Source organism: Sycon ciliatum, chromosome 4 (genome assembly GCF_964019385.1).
Source record: "Sycon ciliatum chromosome 4, ocSycCili1.1, whole genome shotgun sequence".
In the NCBI taxonomy this organism is placed as follows: domain Eukaryota; kingdom Metazoa; phylum Porifera; class Calcarea; order Leucosolenida; family Sycettidae; genus Sycon; species Sycon ciliatum.
In genome coordinates this window covers 3225190-3245574 of record NC_088646.1, presented here as the reverse complement: position 1 = coordinate 3245574, position 20385 = coordinate 3225190, and the positions used below count along the sequence as shown (strand labels likewise).

Genomic DNA, 20385 nt, shown 5'->3' with positions numbered 1-20385 from the left:
CAGTTTCTTTTTTGCTGAGAGAAGGACGCCATGGGCAGAAGTTGGAAAAAAGAAAAAGAAGTCTTTATACAAGTTAAAGAAAAGAGCGAAGAAAACAAGACGACATCAGGTGTACACAGTTTCCTCTGAGACAAAAATGCGATAATACTCATAAAAAGGACACACTTCAGGCTCATTACAAACATCTTGAAAGTAACCTCACAATTAACTAGACCACCTCACAATTAACCCCTTGAGCGCGGGGCTGTTTGTCAGTGCACCACGTAAGAAAATGGTCTTTTTTGAAAATATTCAAACCTTGGCTATGTCAAGTCGTGAAATCTTTGGGAGCCACAACCACAGGCAGTGGTAGGTAGGACCCAGACCAGCACTCGACAACAAGAACAAAAGCGAAAATCGGCCAAGGCACGCCAGGCCGAGCGGCATACTCAGGTCGATTTTTGAGAAATTGCACCAATTGCGTGGTATGCGCGCGTAAAAAAGAGAAAAAAAGAGCTGTGCTGATCGCTGTACATCGACAGCTGGGAACTGAACCCGGGACCTCTCGTGCACAAGGCATAGACACTACCAATCGGCTAACAGACCTGAAGACTGAAGATACGGGCCATTAGTTTGTATATAAGCGCATGACGTACTAGTACGTCATCCGTGGGGCACTGTGTGGGTGTTATGACGTACTAGTACGTCATCCGCGCTCAAGGGGTTAACTAGACCACCAGAAAAACAACCGGACAAGACACCTACTGGCGTGGCAGTGACAGGAACCGCATCAACCAGAAGAATGACAAGATCGGCAACGGCGGCGATGGCAGCGACTAAAGTACAGACAGAGGCAACGGCTAGGGTCCACTCGACTAGCCATGTGAAATCGGATGTGTCCACCGCACATGCTGATTGTTCTGATGTTAGTTCTGATAAGTATGAGTCGTCCATTGCTAGTCATTTGTTTGAGCATCCTGATTGTCGTGCTGTGTATTCAGATGATTGTTTTTCGATTGTGTCACGTGTACGCAGTGCTAGATTGCTGAATGTTTTGGAAGCTGTATACATCCACACAAGGAAACCCAACCTTTGCAAGCAGAAACAAATCAAATTCACACTTAGGCTGTTAGGTAGGTCGTCAAAACCTCGTTAGTTACATGTATGTCCAGTGGTTGTCTCTTGTTGTCGCACTACATGTCGCGCTTATTGAGTTTTCTCGCATTTGCACCTTTGTGTCATTATTGCAATTTTCGCTGTTTACTTTAGCTATCTTCTTTCTTTCTTTCTTTCTTTCTTTTTGCGCTGTTTTACCACCTTCTTACTGTATTTAATCCACTGTTCCTGTTCCTTTTCCCTTGCCTGTATTTCACCTGATGAGAAGGCTTGAAAGTATACTTGTGAAGACAAAAACTTTCAAGATGTTTGTAATGAGCCTGAAGTGTGTCCTTTTTATGAGTAACATCAGGTGTAGTCTCCTATTCCAAACCCCCTAGCATAATGAGGGTCAGAACCGGGTGCGATACCCATATGGTTCAAATGGTCCGCAGGGACCGGGGCTCTGCCAACCGCGGAAGGTTGTAGTAAGGTCACTGTTTCCGAACACAGTGTCCTCCACCTTGTTTCATGCTGTCAATCTAACAATTGCGTGAACTATAACAAGGTTTATCTAATACTGGTTTTTAACCAGTGTTAGGTTATATCATAGTCATGTACATGTAGTAGACGTAGTATACCCCCCCCCCACAGTTTTGCAAAAAATACTATTATGCCCTCCCCCCGGACCCATGCATGGCCCAATCCACTGACAAAACGTGTATAATATTAATAGTTTTTTTGCAAAACCGTGAGAGGAGGAGGGAACTCTCCAAAAACAACAAGTAACTCCAAAGCACGAAAAAATGGCCAAAGGTCTCCGACGGTTACGTCGGCAAGTGAGCCTCCGCCACTGCCAAAGCAGCGTGGGCTCCGCTGCAAATTTCAAACTAAAATTTATACGCCTACAACCGCGAATGCACATGATACATGATTTCAGAAGGCTGAAGGAAATCCTGCATCTAACAAAGGCCATAACATGAGAGTAGTGCTCACCCCTCTTCTCAGCCAACAGATGAGCAATGCGTTTATACAGTGCTGTTGACGCTGGACCCATTCCGCCACTGGCTGACATGACCGCCGGAACAAACGAGGCTTGCTCAACCTGCCTCACCCTCTTCTCATAGTGCCTTCTCTTTTCTTTTTCGTGTCGCTGATACACAATAGTATGTGGTGCCGATCGATTTGAGCGTGAGTGAGGGTTAAAAATCCGTATACTGTATCAATAAGTGTACGCTCAAAACGACTGCCCCACAAACCATTGGCAGCGACATCCAACCGGGCACGGTCCTCCACATTCGCAGTCCGGTAGCGAAGACGCTCCCCCGTCAGCGGTTGCAGCAAGGGCTCGATGGACACACTGGTGCACACTTCGTCTAGCAATCGGGCCGTGACGTCCCGAATTCCATTGTGTCTAATGGAGGCCCTCCATAGGGGCACGATAGGGAATGCGCGACAGTTGCCTCTTGGCCGCAAGAGCAGTGTGACGGTACCCTGGCCGGTGTCCATCCGTAACGGAGGCAAAGTCCGTCCCAGAACTCTCGGAGTCTCCCTTTGATAAACCCTTTCTCTTTCGCAACGTCAATGACATGTCGTAGCGACTCCGACGCACTGCCCGATATCGCGTCGGATTCCGTTTTCTTGGCGTCTCTCTTGGCCGACCTGATTAATACTACGGAATCACCGATGGAGCCGTCCCTTGACAAGATTATCCGAGACAGAGGGTTCGTCATCCAAACCGACGATTCGTATTGTTGGCATAGGGATACAGGATTAATCAAACCGAGCCCACCTAGACGACACGGTAAAGCCAGAAGCCGTCGGAGGGTGTCCCCTGGGGATGCACGGCAAGTTAAGGCGGGAATTAGTTCTGACTTCACAATGTCCTCCAGCGGTTGGAACATGGGTTCGGGTACTTTCATGGCACGACAGAGGAACGCCCACCTACCCCTGAGGCCCGTCACATACGCAGAATACGCAGCCTGCGGCTGGGTTTGCGCAAATACTGCTAGCTTCTTCAGTTCTCCCATCCATTCGTCCACCTTTGTTTTGATATAACTTGTCCCTTCCGATTGCTGCGCCAAGATATCGTGATCCCTCGTCCGGTATCATAACACCAGTGTCTCTAAACAATTCAGTCGCCTCCTGGTAACACCTTTCCTTGACGACAAGGACCGATTTCTTTGGGTTTACGTAATATCCATATGCCGGTCCTCTCTTGTCCCTTATGTCCCACCATAGACGGAGCCTGCGAAGACGAGCAGCAGCGGATGAATCGTCCGCGAACCATGACTGCACCTCACCCACCTCATCCGCCAAACATATCCGGCAAGGGTATTATTCCCAGCGTGTACATATATGGCAAGGGGATCACCCTGTGTTGTCCCTTCTTGCGACAGGATACTTTCACCGTCCACGTAGAGATGAGCTAGATCACGGTAGGTATTACCAGGGAATTAGAACGGTAGCAAGTGATGGACACAAGTACTGAACAGGTCTGTCGATTCAGTCTGTTTAACGCATTACTTGCGTCCGCCATCAGAATTTCTTCGGTGTCATCCAGCTCAAAGGCCTGCTGCATCGCATGTATTCCCGCCTCTATACCGCAATCTTGGCCAGCGCGTAGCTGTATACACCCAACCGCCTCCTGAACGGCTTGGCCGACGGCGGAGAGGATGGCCTTGCTTATAATACGTCGAGCGACCTCACCTATTCCAATCGGCCGGACACCGGGTTGCTTGTCCAACGCTATCAATCTGCACGCAGTGAAAGCCGACAAAGATGCTGAGTACACATACGTGGAGGCTAAACGCCTTGCACACGATGCTAGTGCATCGCAAAGGCCGTGGGAGGCGTCAGAGAAACTAGCGCAAAAATGCCTCCAGTTCTCGGCGTCAACACCACTCGGCCCCGCAGCACCCTGCGTACCGAGCGCTGCACTCTTAATCGACTGACGTCCAAGGCTGCTGAAATAGATCGGATGAGGTGGAGCAGGTGGATCACCACCAATAACGGCGTTCTCGCTCATCGGCTCTGCGGGTGGATGTTTGTCTTTCAGGATTCCCCGGACAGTGAGTCCGTCAATCTCGTCGGCCAATCGATGCACGCCTCCATCATCACCGCTTGTCAGGCCACGGAGCGCCTTACCCACTTTGCCCGCGGTGACATAATCTGCAAAACGCCTGGCAGGGTCAACTGACGGACCCACTGGATCACGTTTATGCTTGTCCTTGGATGATAGAAGAGAGGTCTGTATGGTGTCCGCTTCCCGTTGCAGCTCCGCAAAATTTCCCTTGGACCACTGGTCCATGCGGCGCTCAAGTATTTTTCCATATTTTAATTATTTATTATTGTCACAGTCCGGCTTCTGCAGCATTAGCATCTGGTAGACGGCTGCAATCTTGAGTGCGATCATTTTCATACGATCCCCCATCTCCGAAGCAGGAATAGAACGATGTCAAGGTAGTGATAAATCTTCTTCCAATATTTCCAGACGGCACAGAGAAAGAAGCATTCGGGCGAAAGTGAACACATTTGTAATGTGCAGCCTCTATGGCCCCAGCTGTCTCCACTGCGGACAGATCACCAAGCCTGAACGACGGGTCGGAGTTAGCGATGGGTTCCGGCTCGGACAGATCCAAGCAGGTCCGGACATCAGCTGAGCCCTGCACACGCAAGGTCGACTGAGTTAGGGGTGTTCACTTCAACAGCATCCCCGGAGAGAGAGAGAGAGAGAGAGAGAGAGAGAGAGAGAGAGAGAGAGAGAGAGAGAGAGAGAGAGAGAGAGAGGGAGAGAGGGAGGGAGAGAGGGAGAGAGGGAGGGAGGGAAAGCGAGAGAGAGAGAGATTTATTGTGACTTCAGTCCCCCGCAGCCCCTGGTTTATCACTCCATGTTACACGTCAAGCCATGCAACACCCCTCAAGTAGAGGATTCCACATACCTCCACCGGACCCAGAGCATTACGGCCTATTGGCACGGTCACTCCATAGCAAGTTCATAAAAAAAGGGAAAGAAGAAACATGAAGAAGGCTGAGAAGGCTCTGATAATGCTCGGAAACGATAAGTCGTGCCATGGGCCTTGTATTAAAACATTAAATTAAATTATTTTAGTGTTGTCGCGGCGCCTCATTCCAGCAGCATGCAGTCAATTCACGCATGCAAAAATCACAAACAGTGCCAAAAAATTTCCACGCAGAACAGAAATCGGGTGCGCAAGAAACACAAGAGAGTCGTGAAGACACCCATGCAAGTAGATACATGATTGAATAAAAATTAATTAGAGCAATTTTAAAGACTACAATTGATGCAGACATGGCTACACAACATAACGCTCCAAAATGCGGGAAGCAGGCTAACCGAGCATAGCGAGAGAGTTATGGGTAGTCTACTACATACAGTATGTGAAAGTATATATATATATATATTATGGCTCCGTGCTCCCACAAATAAATTTTCTTCGCCGCGTCAGGCGTTACACATGCTGCATAAATCCATATTGCTGTTATGCTTAGCCGGGGAATTAGCACTGCTTACGACAGCAACACCGTGAGGGGATTATTGTGGTCTAACGTGTTTTGTGGACACACTCTGCTCTACTCCAGTGTTCCGTTTGCTCGATTCCGTGCAAATAGTTCAGTTCTACAAGGTAGTGTACTCGGGTCAGGACTTGGTGCCACATGAAGTCCACACATCAGCAGGCACATGTAATAATTCATCTAGGGCAGGCACATGATCAGGGCAGGCAATGTCACATGGTCAAGGGAAGGCATTGCTACATGATTAAGGACAGGTGGTGTCACATGATCAAGTGAAGGCAGTGTCACATGATCAAGGGCATGTAGTGTCACATGATCAAGGGCAGGTAGTGTCATCAAGGGAAGACAGTGTCACATGATTAAGGGCATGTAGTGTCACATGATCAAAGGCATGAAGGGTAACATGATCAAGGACAGGCAGTGTTACATGAGTCATGATCAAGGACAGGCAGTGTCACATGATCAAGGGCAGGCAGTCTCACATGATCAAGGGCAGGCAGTATCACATGATCAAGGGCATGTAGTGTCACATGATCAGGGGCAGGCAATGTCACATGATCAAGGGAATGCATTGTCACATGATCAAGGGCAGGTAGTGTCACATGATCAAGGGCAGGCAGTGTCACATGATCAAGTGTAGGGCAGTGTCACATGATCAAGGGCGGGTAGTGTCAGATGATCAAGGGCATGTAGTGTCACATGATCAGGGGCAGGCAATATCACATGATCAAGGGAATGCATTGTCACATAATCAAGGGCAGGTAGTGTCACATGATCAAGGGCAGGCAGTGTCACATGATCAAGTGAAGGCAGTGTCACATGATCAAGGGCAGGTAGTGTCACATGATCAAGGGCAGGCAGTGTCACATGATCAAGCGAAGGCAGTGTCACATGATCAAGGGCAGGTAGTGTCACATGATCAAGGGCATGTAGTGTCACATGATCAGGGGCAGGCAATATCACATGATCAAGGGAATGCATTGACATTGTCACATGATCAAGGGCAGGTAGTGTCACATGATCAAGGACAGGCAGTGTCACATGATCAAGGGTGGGTAGTGTCACATGATCATGGGAAGACAGTGTCACATGATCAAGGGCATGTAGCGTCACATGATCAAGGGCGGGTAGTGTCACATGATCAAGGGCAGGTAGTGTCACATGATCAAGGGCAGGTAGTGTCACATGATCAAGGGCAGGCAGTGTCACATGATCAAGCTAGGGTATGTAGTGTCCCATGATCAAGGGCAGGCAATGTCACATGATCAAGGGAAGGTAGTGTCACATGATCAAGGGCAGGCAGTGTCACATGATCAAGTGAAGGGTTTGTCACATGATACGGGGCAGGTAGTATCACATGATCAGGGGAAGGCAATGTCACATGATCAATGTGATGATCAAGTCGCATCTTAGCTGATCGAGGGAGGGCAGAATCCACTAGTCCACTCGACCCGTCATAAAGAACATGATCAAGTCCCATTATACGCAAATCCATCCACAGTGAGAGTGTGTGGGATCCAGCATGAAAGGATGACTGTCATCTGAACAAATTCAGTACCGAAAATCAAACACACATAGCAAGCATTGGCTCTGGACACCTGTGTGGGATCCAGCATGGAAGGAGGACTGTCATCTGAACAAATTCAGTGCCGAAAATCAAACACACACAGCAAGCACCGGCTCTGGACACCTATTCACTGTACTGCACTCAGAGTTTGTCCACCGTGTGCCTGTGCTCAATATCTACTGGTAGACCGTGTGCCTGTGCTCACACACATGCAAAAGGAAAGCGAGGAAATAGTCTGCTAAGATGCCCAAGAGACGTAACGACTTTTCCTTCATCCTCTCTACGCGTACTCTACGCGTACTCTACGCGTACTCTACGCGTACTCTACGCGTACTCTACGCGTACTCTACGCGTACTCTACGCGTACTCTACGCGTACTCTACGCGTACTCTACGCGTACTCTACGCGTACTCTACGCGTACTCTACGCGTACTCTACGCGTACTCTACGCGTACTCTACGCGTACTCTACGCGTACTCTACGCGTACTCTACGCGTACTCTACGCGTACTCTACGCGTACTCTACGCGTACTCTACGCGTACTCTACGCGTACTCTACGCGTACTCTACGCGTACTCTACGCGTACTCTACGCGTACTCTACGCGTACTCTACGCGTACTCTACGCGTACTCTACGCGTACTCTACGCGTACTCTACGCGTACTCTACGCGTACTCTACGCAGTCTGTTTTCATCATGACTGTACTGTCTACTATTTTACACCGTGTACAATATGTACAGTGCACTACACATACAAACACCCACACCCACACACCCACACACCCACACACACACACATACAAACACCCACACCCACACACACAGGCACATAGGCGCACACCGGCGCACATGCACATACACATGCACACACACGCACACGCATACACACACACACTAACACACACACACACACACACACACACACACACACACACACCACATTCATCCAATTACCTAACACATGTCACATACCATTAGGAAAAGTTGCAGCTTTGTTCACGGACTGAAAGGATTATGCTGAGGAATGGCCGGCCCTTCTCCTAATCCAGCACCTCCCTCCAGAATTTGGTTCTCTTGGACTGGAGGCAAGTTCGGGGGTTGAGCAAAGTGTCCACTCTGCTGTTGTGGAGCATCAGCAGCAGCTGCTGGTACAGTGGTTGTGCGTGGCTGCTGGCCTGCACTTGTTCCAACACTGCCACGACTTGCACGACCATCTCCTGACGGCATAGAGTCGGCGGCTTTCTTGCTGACATCCAACAGACCAAATTTCCCGACGTGTTTGCGATGCCAATCATGATCGTCTTCTACAAAGTCAGAGTTGTCTGCAGAGACACCACTTTTATCCGTTGAGCAGAGGTGGTCTAGGTATATGAGGTCCGTTCCTGTCCAGGGTAAGTGTAGTATTGGAATTTCACTGGGCTCTAAGCGACGGAATGTTCCCGGAGCAGCATCGTCCACACACGGTGGAGCAATCAAGATTGGGTACATAGAATGGTAAACTCGGCCTTTTCCATATCTCTCAATCCGTAGGCCTTTCCTGTAGAAGCACACGCACACATACACACGCACGTGCACACACACACACGCACGTACAGACACACACACACACACACACACACACACACACACACACACACACACACATGCACATATATGCACACACAGGCCGCTATTGGGTATCCTCTAGCAGAACCAGAACTACTTTCCTCTGACCTAGGATGCTGACATGCTACTTTCTCTTGAAGGTGAAGCAAAGTCTAAAAAAATACGCATTGGTACTGGGTCACATAACCAGTCGAGGGAATCCCTTGTTCAGGGAACGTTCAGGTTTTTACACGAAAAACTCGGGCGTTGATATGGAGACTGACAAGTACGCACTGTGAAATCGCGCGGTGCGCCCGTGTGCGCCCGTGGTCGGAAAAAAAGGAAGATGAGTGCGCCTGAAGGGCTTCTGTTCCCATTGAAAGAGATCGTATGGCACAATTTCGATTTTCCTTGAAATATCAGTCCCTCTTTTGGTAACTTGGCGGAGATAACTCTAAAACTGCGGAGGTTGTTTTAGCCTGTATTGAAAGGGTTTCTGGAGGTTTTGCCCGAAACAAATTTGAAATCTACCATGTCGTTCAAGAGAGAGAAGCGACGAGAAGAAACCTGTTTAGAATTTTCAACATATTGTCATCATATGGTTGATAATATGGTGGTAAAGACACACCTGGCAATATGGCGGTAAACACACGCCTGCCCACACACGGTCTCTAGGCTGCAAAGTTCAGCTCTCCTTCTCACCACCACCACCATCAGTTCGCGCCTGGCGCCTGGTCGATGCATGGCTGGCGGTATCCGGCATTGCAGGCTGGTACATCAAGTAGCGCATGGCACATAGATGATGACACAGCAACGACATAGCTCGATTGCGACGTACGTTTCGTCCCCGCTGGACTCATCAGGCAATCTTCTTCGCATCGACCAGGCGCCAGGTGCGAACTGATGGTGGTGGTGGTGAGAAGGAGAGCTCTGTGCCAGAACTTTGCAGCCTAGAGAGCGTGTGTGGGCAGGCGTGTGTTTACCGCCATATTGCCAGGTGTGTCTTTACCACCATATTATCAACCATAAGTACAGCTGCAGTGGTGTCTTCAACTTCATTCTCATATTGTCATCATGGCGAAGATATCGAGGGAGAAGAGAAAGTCTGGAGGTTCTCAATACCAGTTGACGTGCAAGAATCCCTTCCACGGTGAATGGGAATCGCCGCAGCATAGCTCGAAGGATGCTCGGGTCCGCAAATGTATCCTGGCAGTGTTGCCAGCGCTCTGGACGAGACGTGTCTGCAATTTGTAGGAGCTGCGGACGACTGGCTGACTCGAAGGATTTAGTCAACAACCACCCTCCGTACGAGCCTCTGAGGGGCGCTAGCTGTGGGGACTCTGTAGATGCCAGCGATGATGTCCCTCTTCCAGAGGTAAACTCCTGCGAATTCACCGATGATATAAATGCTTCTTGTCCCCCTGTCTTCAGCCAGTCCCAATCTAAAAACTTCCTCAGCCTCAAAGTAGATGATGTTGACTGTTGATAATGTTGATTCTTTGCAGCGTTTAGAGAGAGAGTGTGTTGGTGACCAAAATTGTGTGTTGGGCCGCAATGTCGAAGGTGCCGCATTAGCAGAAGGATAGCAAAATTGAATTACTCGAGAAGAAAATAAGTAGTCTGAAAAAGGAAAGTGTAGGCTCACTGTAGGCTCACTATTAGCACTTCTGAGCACCTTCTGAGCACTTCGGAAGATCTGCCCCAAATGTTGCACACATACGGAGCGCAGGCTGCATTTGTGTCCTAATGCAACGTGCAGGGTAAACGTGAGGCAGGCACTGCAAGCTGACCGAGGCAAAATCAGTGGTGTAGACCGAGCACATCAAAGTCACCAAGTCAGGCGCACTAAAGCCAGGCACACTAAAGTCAGGCACACAAAAGTCGGGCACCGGATTTGTGTATGTAACGCATCATGTGGACAGCAGTACCGGTGTTTCGTTGACCAGCGTGTCCTCAAAGACCAGTGGTGAAGATGTACCCCTTGTGTCCCCGGCAGATGTTGGATTTCTAGAGCCCATTTTTGTCAACCCCAACTCCCATGAAGCTGTTCGCATTGTGTTGCGCGATGTTGGGAAGCGTGCAAGGGTAAAACAATGTGTAGATGATTAGGGGGGTGAGGGAATGGCTCACTGTTGTGTGTGACAGCTTGCCGTGCTCCCTCATATTGACTGTGATGGAGGAGGCAAGGCGTGATGCAGCCAAATTGGCTAACCATGAAGCAAGAATATTGCATGTCGACAAAATGTCGAAGGCTGACCTGAAGAGTGCATGCGGTACAAGGGGCTAGACATAGTCATTGCTCAATGTAAATAGTAGCTGTGTAGAATTTTCTGTGCTCATTCCTACCAAGTAGTTCTTTTGAAAGGGTCAAGAAATTCCTTCAAGGTAGTTCTTTGTGAAGAGACAAGATATCTTCCGCAGTTGGACATCTGCACGTTTACCCTAGGATTAACTCCACTTGATACGAGTTGACACCGGAGGTAAGACGTAACTCCAGCTTGTTTTTCTTTAATTTTATGAGAGTATGTACGTAACTAAAAACTGCATGATCAAATTGAGGCACTTGTAGTTGTTCAGGTTTGTAAATGAAATCTAAGTTTTTGAGCAGTACTAGTTTACGCGACAACATCAATAACATACGAGTTAGTTCCCAGTGGTACTAATGGAGGTAACCAACGTGTAGCAAAATTGAGGCACTTGTAATTGTTCAGGTTTGTAGATGAAATTCAAATTTTTGACCAAAAATAGTTTACGTGACAACATCATTAACAAACAAGTTATTTCCCAGCGGAGCTAGTGGAGGTAACCAACATGTAGCCGGGGTGTTCCGACGTGGTGAAGGCCTACCCATGGCCACGTCGGGACATCACCAACCTCGTCTACAGAGAGCACCTTCTCGCGACAGTGTCATGGTGGTGACAGTGACTGTTGACAGCTGACGAGCTGAGAGAGACGCCATGGGCAGAAGTTGGAAGAAAAAAAGATTTAAGGACGACATCCAGGAGCGATCAAAGAATACACAACTGACGTAAGGAGTAGTCTTAAAACTCCCCTAGCATAATGAGGGTCAGAACCGGGTTCAACACCCATAATAGTTCAGATGCTCCCAACGGACCGGGGCTCTGCCAACCGTGGATGGTTGTAGTGAGGTCACTGTTTCCGAACACAGTATCCTCCACCTTGTTTCATGCTGTCAAACTAAAAACATGTGTGAACTATAACAAGGTTTATCTAATGCTGATATTGAACTGGTACTGGGTTATACAATACTAAAGGGGCTTGGGTGTAGCAGTGGCTTGGGTGTAGCAGTGGCTTGGGTGTAGCAGGGAACATGAGTACGTTACGTGAGAGGCTGAGGCAGTTTTTAGATGATCTGGTTGAGAAGGGTGAATTGACGCCCCAAAAAACATTCCTGATGGGGAAATTTGATTGGGTACTACCCATTTCAGGTGGCTTGCACTGGGAGATGAACATCATCCAATGCATTGTCAAGTCAATGTGGCCATTTGCCTACAAGGAGTTCGCCATTAGCCAGGGATATACTTCTCCCAAGCAATTGGATTGGGCCTTCAAAGCCAAAGACCATCACCGCACGTACGATGAGCTGAGCCGTTTCACCGATGGCTGCTTTGACGAACTCAGTGTGCGTCCGTATGTGTACTCACCGAGGAATCTGGCAGCAACACACACCCGGCCTTCAGCAGAGGGCTTCTTCGTTTGCTGCAAGCAGTTCACCGACAACCACACGTATTCCTGGCTGCTCAGGGAGCAGTGCACTCAGTACTGTTTTCCGCTGGTCATGTTTCGGCGGGGAGCATGGCACAAATCAATCTGACGGCCCCAAGTGGTTCTGCAATCTACTTGCACACCTTTTTTTTCATTTGAGACACTCTGTTCTCAGTCCTTGCTTCCATACCTCACTCGTTACCTGGTTCACAACTGGTTGCGGACAACTACCCTTCAATTGGTGTGTTGTCGCTATTGCTGTCCATGTCTCTGTGTGCCAGTATATAAACATTGCCTCGGTTGATCATTTTATGGAGCTGCATGTACATGCGGTGCATACCAGTGCTCCTACTCAAAATAGTTCAGTGCATGTGCTGTTTGTTGACTACTAGCATTGGTCTGTTGTCCAGAAAGTGTCAATTTCTGATGACACACTCAGTATATTTCAATGTTGACATTCTGAGATGAATTGATACCAGACTATGGTGTTTGCACACAACAAGTATCCAACAGGTGATGTTTGAGGGACCAGCATAGTCCAATTTTATTTTCTTCCTTCAGTGGGGCTCGTGGTGGGATCTGGGGTGGTCATCGCGGTGGGATAAGAATTGCTTTATGCAGAGCATGCCACTGAGTCAGCTGTTGCTGTTGTGACACTTGTCGAGCTGGTGGAGGGACAAAATCTCGTCCACAAGGTGCGAGCTGCACGTGTGTCGAACTCCAGAAGGAGCGACCACCACGACCAAAACCTTGGCTCTACTTCCAACATGCAACTCTGGGGCCTACAGAACACAATTGAAGCGAAGTCTTAATGACAAATTACGCAAATTCAGAATTCTTCTCCTGCTGTCACTTGAAATAAGGCCAGTGACTACGTTTTTCGACTTTTCTTCTCCGGAGCCATTGGATATATAATACTGCGAAGAAGCTTGAAAAAATCACCACAGATCACTCGAGAAAGAAGAAAAGGCTATCAACTTTTTTGGATTTGGCGCACGGACTTTCGAGGCGCTCAGAAAATATTCACCAAAACAGCGTCGTCATCTTTTTCCGGTGAGATCTGTGGAGGTAAAAAGGGCCGAGGCCGGGAAGGCGCGACGCGGGACTACGGATCACCATGATCACCTTGGCGACCAGACAATGTCGAGTGCAGCACTAGTGTTCCCTAAACAAGGAATTCCCAGGACAGATGGATTCGGAATAAATACCGAACGGTATATCGCAGCCTCGTCGGACCAAGACCATTCGACTCAAGTCTCCAGAAGACTAAAGGTTCTGGGAGTTTCACATTCATCAATGCTTCATCAATGCTTCATCAATGCTTCTATAAGGACGTAGTGGCACTTTCAGTGACATTTTCCACACAAATCCCTAACTAATAGGGCATATTCAACCAGTTTCGGGGAAAGTGTTCCAGTTCAACTGGGAATATAGGACGAAGAAGTCTTAGCTTCCTTGGACAAGCAATGAACTTTTGACTAGACCATGCTTCCCCTGAAAACATTCATGCCAGGTTACGAGCTTCCACTTGACTGTGAGCCACACCAGGGCTACAAACTTGATACTTCCGCTGCCAAGTAGAATTTGCACCTGGTACCCTCCTTCCCTCCAGCATGGTCTTAGACCACGCACTGTTCCTGCCCACTTTAATGATGCTGATGTTGAAATTTACACAATAGTTCATAAGGATGCAACCCAAAGTTGCATGGTGAAAAGAACAAACAAGTTATGAGTCAGGAAATTTAGAACTTTGCTGACTTCAACGCCTAGCAGGCAAAACACACCTGGCGTTGATCTGTTGCCACAAATACCACAAATCTGTGAACGAAGACACTGATAGCATAAGTACTTTGGGGGGGGGGGGACTGTAGCTCACTACAAACTGGCACACGACTTACGGAATGCGGGGAGGCTTTTCTGCTGGCCCCGCCGCAGTTTGTTGAGAAGAGGCGGCTGCTTTTGAGCTGGACTTTGGCACGTACTGTGCAGTCAGCTGACTGGCATTGATGTAAGGAAGGAAGTGAGGAGCTGTCCCAGCTGTTCCCGCTTGCCTTCTAGCAGCCCTGTAGGATCATCGCAATGAACCAACAAACCATAGCCCAGTGGAAATCTGAGAGCCATCAACATTCCAACAGCTACAGCACTGGTACATCTATTGACGAGGTTCCGGGTGTCCAGAAATCCCCCCAAGTCCCCTCTTCCCTTCCCTCCCCTATTTCGTGTATAAGCTTTGCATCAGCACAAACGTCTTGCTTTCTCACTATCCATATTCGGGAGCATACTGCGTTGGGAGGACCCGAAGCCCTTCCAGTATCACACATATGCAAGTCCATAGAAATCCTAGGTGCCATTCAAAAAGGCTGTGTGAACACATTCCCGTGTGCCGGCCATTTCTATCACTAACCGTTGTACCTCATTTCTATCACTAACCGTTGTACCTCCGCGACAGGTACACTAGTCACTCTCTCCTCCTGTTGCGCTTGCTCAACTAATTGTGGAACAGCTGTTTCTGGTGGTGCCGCTTCCCGCCTTAGGCAACCGTCAACCAATCTTGTGTGATGCTTTGGGCACACGTTGTATCTTTGCAGCTGGTCCACAGCACACTGCAAGTGCATCTGCACCGGGCACGCGCACATTCAACGACATGCACACAGACACAGACACAAAACACACATGCACACACACACACGGGCACATACACACACACACACACACACACACACACCACACACACGCACACAACACACACACACGGGCACATACATGCATCACAGACATGATTATTACAAAAAATAGGTCAGGACTCAGGAGGGTAAGCAGAAGCGTTCTGCCCGTTCACCAATTATTTAGTCCTTACTCCTACCACCACTAGTACCAGTAACACCACACATGCACTCACTGCTCAACCTCGTTCTCCACACCAGCAACAAGACTCTTAAGTCGCTGAAGATATGGGTAAAACTCCTCCAGACAGCTGTTTCGTGCATAAAGATCTCACCAGTGAAGGTTTTTAATGGTGTACTAGCTGTGCTAGTACTTGTTAGCAACAATCCAAACTAGCACACACTGCACTGCATTGCTTTGTACTGCATTCAAGACTGACGTCATGCGCTTTGTTTTGCTGTGTAATCACAAATGGCACCAGCCCATTTTGCGGAAAAGAAAAACAAATCTTGCTTGCCCTGTTGTGCTCTACCAGACAACGGATCGTGCTTCAGCAGTGTTTCTTTTCCACCCATCCCTCCCTATCCAACTTATTCACACCACCATTATAATTATCGTACCCACTAATCGGGTCCACTCTCACAACTGGTGTTATCTAGCTATTTGCTGCGGCTCTGCCTTGCGCTATATTACATCCATTTAGCATTGCAGCTCTATGTTGAGCTAACAGCAGCTCTACTTTGAGCTAACAGCAGCTCTACTTTGAGCTAACCGCAGCTCTACTTTGAGCTAACAGCAGCTCTACTTTGAGCTTACAGCAGCTCTACTTTGAGCTAATCGCAGCTCTACTTTGAGCTAACAGCAGCTCTACTTTGATCTAACCGCAGCTCTACTTTGAGCTAACAGCAGCTCTGCTCTGAGCTAACAGCAGCTCTGCTCTGAGCTAACACCAGCTCTACTTTGAGCTTCAAACCAGTTGTTTCGAAACCAGCACTCCTCAATCCAAAGATGCCTCTTTGTTGACTTGTTTGTGTGAGGGATGGGGCTAACGGTAATTTTAACAGTACGTGTATTGAATAGCGAGAACCGTAGCCGCTATGAATATCTACAACAACTTACGAGTCGTGTTGCTAGTGTGATGAACGAGGTTGGCCGGAGAGTGAATGTGTGGTGGGGGTGGTGGGAGTTTGGACCAAACTCTTCAAAGCCACGGAAGACTAAATCTAGAAATATTCATGAAGGGAGAACCTCTTGTCTGAACCCCAATTTCCAGGCAAACTAACTTGAAAGCTCCTCTAATGAAACAGACCTTCTTATTGCCCAATTTACACATATTTATTGTTCCTTCTCTCTCCAAACCATTAGTTACAACAAAGATGATATTACAAGAAACTAACTCTCCTCCTCCATGCGTTCTAAAGCCGACCATTGCTACCCTCGGTAGCCATTACTCACACCATAACTTCAAACAACGAAGGGGTCACGGGTAAAACATTTCCTTCTGACAGCTGTTTCGCCTATCAAAGGCTCGTCAGAGAAGGTTTGTCCGAGAAGGTTTGTCCCGACGGTCAATGGCAGCAAGCAGAATGTGTCGCTATCGAGCGCTGGCGGAACCGGTCGGTCCACACAGCGGGCGTGATGTAACGGCCAGCGGAGGTCTGTCGGTCGAGAGAACGCCTGAGGGGACTCTGCGGGGACAGTCGTCGTGGTGCGTGCATGCTGTCCTGTGATGCATGGACTAGGGCTGTGCTGTCGAGCTGCGACCATTCACGTGAGCATTAGGGCGTTCAGTATTCGTAATAATTATTTTATTTATTAATAATGCAATGAATATAACTAAATGCGCACTCATATCACAACCATGGGGACGAATCATGTATTCCAGAACGTTTTCTTGTCACAATTATCAATGGAATTCGTGACTAAAGAGAATGATGAAACTACAATAGGATTTATACACTTGCAGTGGAACAGCGAGGATACAAGCATAGTAAGAAAAATAGCACAAACCTAGGAACAATTTGTACAGGTAATAAATTATAGGTGAGGTGAGAAATGATAGGAAATTCAGCAAGTGCAGTGCTAGCAAGTGCTATGCTTGTATCCTCGCTGTTCCACTGCAAGTGTATAAATCCTATTGTAGTTTCATCATTCTCTTTAGTCACGAATTCCATTGATAATTGTGACAAGAAAACGTTCTGGAATACATGATTCGTCCCCATGGTTGTGATATGAGTGCGCATTTAGTTATATTCATTGCATTATTAAGATTATTGTCTCCACGTCGCCTTTTTATTTATTAATATTCTTGTTTAGTTGAAACAGTGGAAAAGCTCCACAAGGTCCTACGCCCAATGGAGAGAAGAGAGGAGTTGTCCCGCTCCCAGAAACTCTTCTATACTCCACGGACATACACTGCCCCTCACTTCTACGGTCTCCCTAAAATTCATAAAGAGAACATCCCTCTCAGACCGATAGTAGCGGTTATTGGTTCGCCTCTCCATCGCTTAGCTCGTTTCCTGGCGAAAATAGTACGGACACTGACAGGCAAGACTGCAACTCACGTCACAAATTCCCAAGAGTTTATCGGAAAAATAACGGACACTACAATCGGAAACGAGTACGTGAAGGCCAGTTTCGACGTCAAGAGCCTCTTCACCAACGTGCCCATGGACAAGACAGATTCCGAGGCTTCAAGCTAAACTAGCTCCTCAAGACACTCGCGAGCGTGAAACATCACTCACTGCCACCAGCATAGCTACCTTGGTCGAATTTTGTGTCAAGAATGCGTACTTCCGATATGAGGACCAGTTCTTCAAACAGATTCGAGGAGCGGCCATGGGTTCTCCACTATCTCCAGTGCTTGCGGATCTATTTATGGAATGACATGAAGAGCAACTACTAACGAAATGCGGTGACGTGATCGACACATGGCTGCGATATGTGGATGACACTTTCACGGTCATAAAGAGAACGGAGCTGACTAATGTGCTCAACACAGCGAACTCAGTAACGCCAGACATAAAGTTTACCGTGGAAGAAGAAGACGACGGCGGAATTGCTTTCCTAGACGTATGGATTCAAAGGTCAAATTCACAACTTTCAACGAACGTCTACAGGAAGCCTACCCACACGGGACGTTACATTAACTTCTCCTCGCACCATCCAAAGTCCACAAAACGCGCCGTCCTCTCCTGCCTGTCACAGAGGGCAGTGCCCCACTGCAGCAATACGACGTTGAAGAACAGGGAGATGGAGACCCTTCAGCAAGAAGATGGAGAATAGAGGAGCATCAGCGTGATGTCAGCGCACAGAAAATGGACAATGGTGTTGCTAAGCACGTTTTCGACACCACGCCATCGATTGGTCAAAACCGGTCATCCGCCACCGCGTACAACTATCGCTTCGAAAATATAGGGAAGCTTACTTGATCAAAGAATGGCAACCATCAATGAACGTCGATGCCGGCATTTCATACATTTACAAACGGCTGTAGTCCGTGTACTAAGGTATGCAGGTTCCATTGGCATAAGCTCTCGCCACCACTGTCCACCTCGCGTCCATTACGACCTGATAGTACGCCTGCTCACCTGTACTGGACGTGTACAAGTAAGTTCTACCCTTGACCTAGATGTACACGCCAATACGGCTGACCTGGTTACAGTCACGTGACTAGATTACAGTCACGTGACTAGATTACAGTCACGTGACTAGATTACAGTCACGTGACTAGATTACGGGTACGTGACTAGATTACTTGCGCTAAACCGCACACAGTGATGTTGTGCATAGAAGAGTGAACGTGGTTCAATACGGCAGCCTTGATCGACATGTACCGCATAACATATTATGTGATCTACAATGAGGACCAGTTTCTCTCCTAACATTGTTCGCATGTAGGCATGTATCTTCCTCAGTCGTCATTGTCTTACAACTCTGCGTTCCTCACTGTTCCCAATCTTGATAAACTTACCACGATTGCTTGTACGACACACGCACGCAGTTTGCAGGACGGCACACAATAACTGTATACTTTTATTAGTGACCTACAGCACTCGTACTATTGACAGTACTTGTACTATTGACAGCACTCGTACTATTGACAGCACTCGTACTATTGACAGCACTCGTACTATTGACAGCACTCGTACTATTGACAGCACTCGTACTATTGACAGCACTCGTACTATTGACAGCACTCGTACTATTGACAGCACTCGTACTATTGACAGCACTCGTACTATTGACAGCACTCGTACTATTGACAGCACTCGTACTATTGACAGCACTCGTACTATTGACAGCACTCGTACTATTGACAGTACTTGTACTATTGACAGCACTTGTACTATTGACAGTACTTGTACTATTGACAGCACTCGTACTATTGACAGCACTCGTACTATTGACAGCACTCGTACTATTGACAGCACTCGTACTATTGACAGCACTTGTACTATTGACAGCACTCGTACTATTGACAGTACTCGTACTATTGACAGCACTCGTACTATTGACAGCACTCGTACTATTGACAGCACTTGTACTATTGACAGCACTCGTACTATTGACAGCACTCGTACTATTGACAGCACTCGTACTATTGACAGCACTCGTACTATTGACAGCACTCGTACTATTGACAGCACTCGTACTATTGACAGCACTCGTACTATTGACAGCACTCGTACTATTGACAGCACTCGTACTATTGACAGCACTCGTACTATTGACAGTACTTGTACTATTGACAGCACTCGTACTATTGACAGCACTCGTACTATTGACAGCACTCGTACTATTGACAGCACTCGTACTATTGACAGCACTTGCACTATTGACAGCACTCGTACTATTGACAGCACTCGTACTATTGACAGCACTCGTACTATTGACAGCACTCGTACTATTGACAGCACTCGTACTATTGACAGCACTCGTACTATTGACAGCACTCGTACTATTGACAGCACTCGTACTATTGACAGCACTCGTACTATTGACAGCACTCGTACTATTGACAGCACTCGTACTATTGACAGCACTCGTACTATTGACAGCACTCGTACTATTGACAGCACTCGTACTATTGACAGCACTCGTACTATTGACAGCACTCGTACTATTGACAGCACTCGTACTATTGACAGCACTCGTACTATTGACAGCACTCGTACTATTGACAGCACTCGTACTATTGACAGCACTCGTACTATTGACAGCACTCGTACTAT

The 20385-nt window shown here is 47.8% G+C and overlaps 1 protein-coding gene across 2 annotated transcripts in view; it reads right to left on the bottom strand.

Moving 5' to 3' along the window:
• Positions 1 to 5063: 5063 nt before the first annotated feature.
• LOC135813923 (uncharacterized) overlaps positions 5064 to 20385 on the bottom strand; it is a 60378-nt gene continuing 45056 nt past the window's right edge. For both annotated transcript variants that reach the window (XM_065326951.1, XM_065326952.1), the window contains 4 exons: positions 14918 to 15102; positions 14386 to 14550; positions 8150 to 8714; positions 5064 to 7151 (listed from right to left, as the gene is read on the bottom strand). In XM_065326951.1, the coding sequence (XP_065183023.1) occupies positions 8174 to 8714; positions 14386 to 14550; positions 14918 to 15102 (891 nt within the window). In that variant the 3' untranslated portion in view covers positions 5064 to 7151; positions 8150 to 8173. The remainder of the gene's footprint in view (positions 7152 to 8149; positions 8715 to 14385; positions 14551 to 14917; positions 15103 to 20385) is intronic.